General features: G+C 68.8%; 1 protein-coding gene across 1 annotated transcript in view; it reads left to right on the top strand.

Annotated features, from left to right (window-relative positions):
• Window positions 1-968: 968 nt before the first annotated feature.
• LOC115307134 (potassium voltage-gated channel subfamily H member 6-like) overlaps window positions 969-1,429 on the top strand; it is a 6,412-nt gene continuing 5,951 nt past the window's right edge. The window contains exon 1 of the mRNA XM_029957960.1: window positions 969-1,017. Coding sequence (XP_029813820.1) covers window positions 969-1,017 — 49 coding nt within the window. The remainder of the gene's footprint in view (window positions 1,018-1,429) is intronic.

Genomic DNA, 1,429 nt, shown 5'->3' with positions numbered 1-1,429 from the left:
GTTTTGGAGAGCTTGGGGGTCTCGGGATTTTCAGGGGGTCTCCCCCCGGTGGGAAAAGGGACCTGCATGCCACTCGTCCTGCCACGCGTGGGTGCGGGGGCTCAGGGATGTCGTCGCACTGGGAGGGGGGACACTGACAGGGGGTGGCACCAGCAGCTGCAGCAGACGTCTCTGGAAGGCTGTGAGGGCATCTGGGGAGCCCGGGGGCTCCAGGGGGTCCCCACTGCTTGAGGAAGGGGGTCCCGTGGCTTGTCCTACTGTGAGTGGGTGTGGGGTCCCAGGGATGCCCCCACACTAAGGGGGGGCATCAGGGGTTGTGGTGAGTGTCTCTGGGGGTCTGGCAGGGTTTGGGGCTCTCCTAATGCCCCCCGGGGTTGGGGGTGCATCATCCCCCATGGGCACCCCATGACCAGGGTTGGGGGGCATCACCCACCCCGGGCCCCCCGTGACCAGGGTTGGGGGGCATCTCCCACTCGGAGCCCCCATGTCCACCCAGTGCCACGATTGGGCCCAGAGCTGTGTCCAGCTGTGCCATGGTGGCCGTGGCTGTGGCGTGGGGAGGGCTGATGGCACGTGGCTGTTGTGGTCCCCATTATGTCCCCGGGTGGTCCCTTACATACCCAGGTGGTCCATGCCATGTCCCAGGTGATCCTCACTGTCTCCCTAGGTGGTCCCCACCGTGTCCCAGGTGGTCTCTACCATGTCCCAGGTGGTCCTCGCTGTGTCCCGGGTGGTCCCGTGGCCGTCCCCTCGCCAGTGGCCCGTGGCCGTGGGGCGGGTGTGGGTCAGTGCCAGCGTCACGGGGTGGGGGTCGGTGCTGGGGCGGGTGCACCGCCCTCCGGGACGTCACCCCCTCCCCTGGGGACGTCACCCCGTCAGAGGGCTCGTCCCCCACCCTGCCACGGGTGCCACCAGCAGTGGTGCCGCTGTCGCCGCCTGCCCAGGGCGGCCGTGTGTCCCCCGTGCCCATGTCGGGGGGTCCCGAGGGCACCGCCACGCCCCAGCTCAGCGACGTGAGTACCCCAGTGCCACCCCCGGGGGACAGCGGGGCGGGGGGTCACCACGGTTGGGATGTCCCCAGTGCCAGAGGGTCCCCACAGCATTAGGGTGTCTGCACTATTGGGGTGTCCCCTGCGTTGGGGTGTCCTCACCAGGGCCAGGTGTCACTGCAGCCAGGTGTCACCTGGCCAGTGGTCAGTGCCAGTGGTGACCACGTTGGGTGACACCTGCGGGGTCACGAGGTGTCATGGGGGTCGGTGTCTGTCTGGCCATGGGTGTCCCCAAGGGTCTCCCCTGGCCCCCCCAGGGTCGGTGAGGCAGGTGGGTGTTGGTGTTCAGGCGTGTGGGGTCCAGAGGGTCTGGGAACCTGCTGGGGTGGCTGGGTGGGTGCAAGGGCCTGTGTCAGTGCTGCTGTGGGGCACCTGGGCAG

This window comes from Manacus vitellinus, unplaced genomic scaffold, assembly GCF_001715985.3.
Source record: "Manacus vitellinus isolate BGI_N305 unplaced genomic scaffold, ASM171598v3 scaffold_130_pilon, whole genome shotgun sequence".
Taxonomy (NCBI): domain Eukaryota; kingdom Metazoa; phylum Chordata; class Aves; order Passeriformes; family Pipridae; genus Manacus; species Manacus vitellinus.
This window is presented reverse-complemented; position numbering and strand designations above follow the sequence as displayed.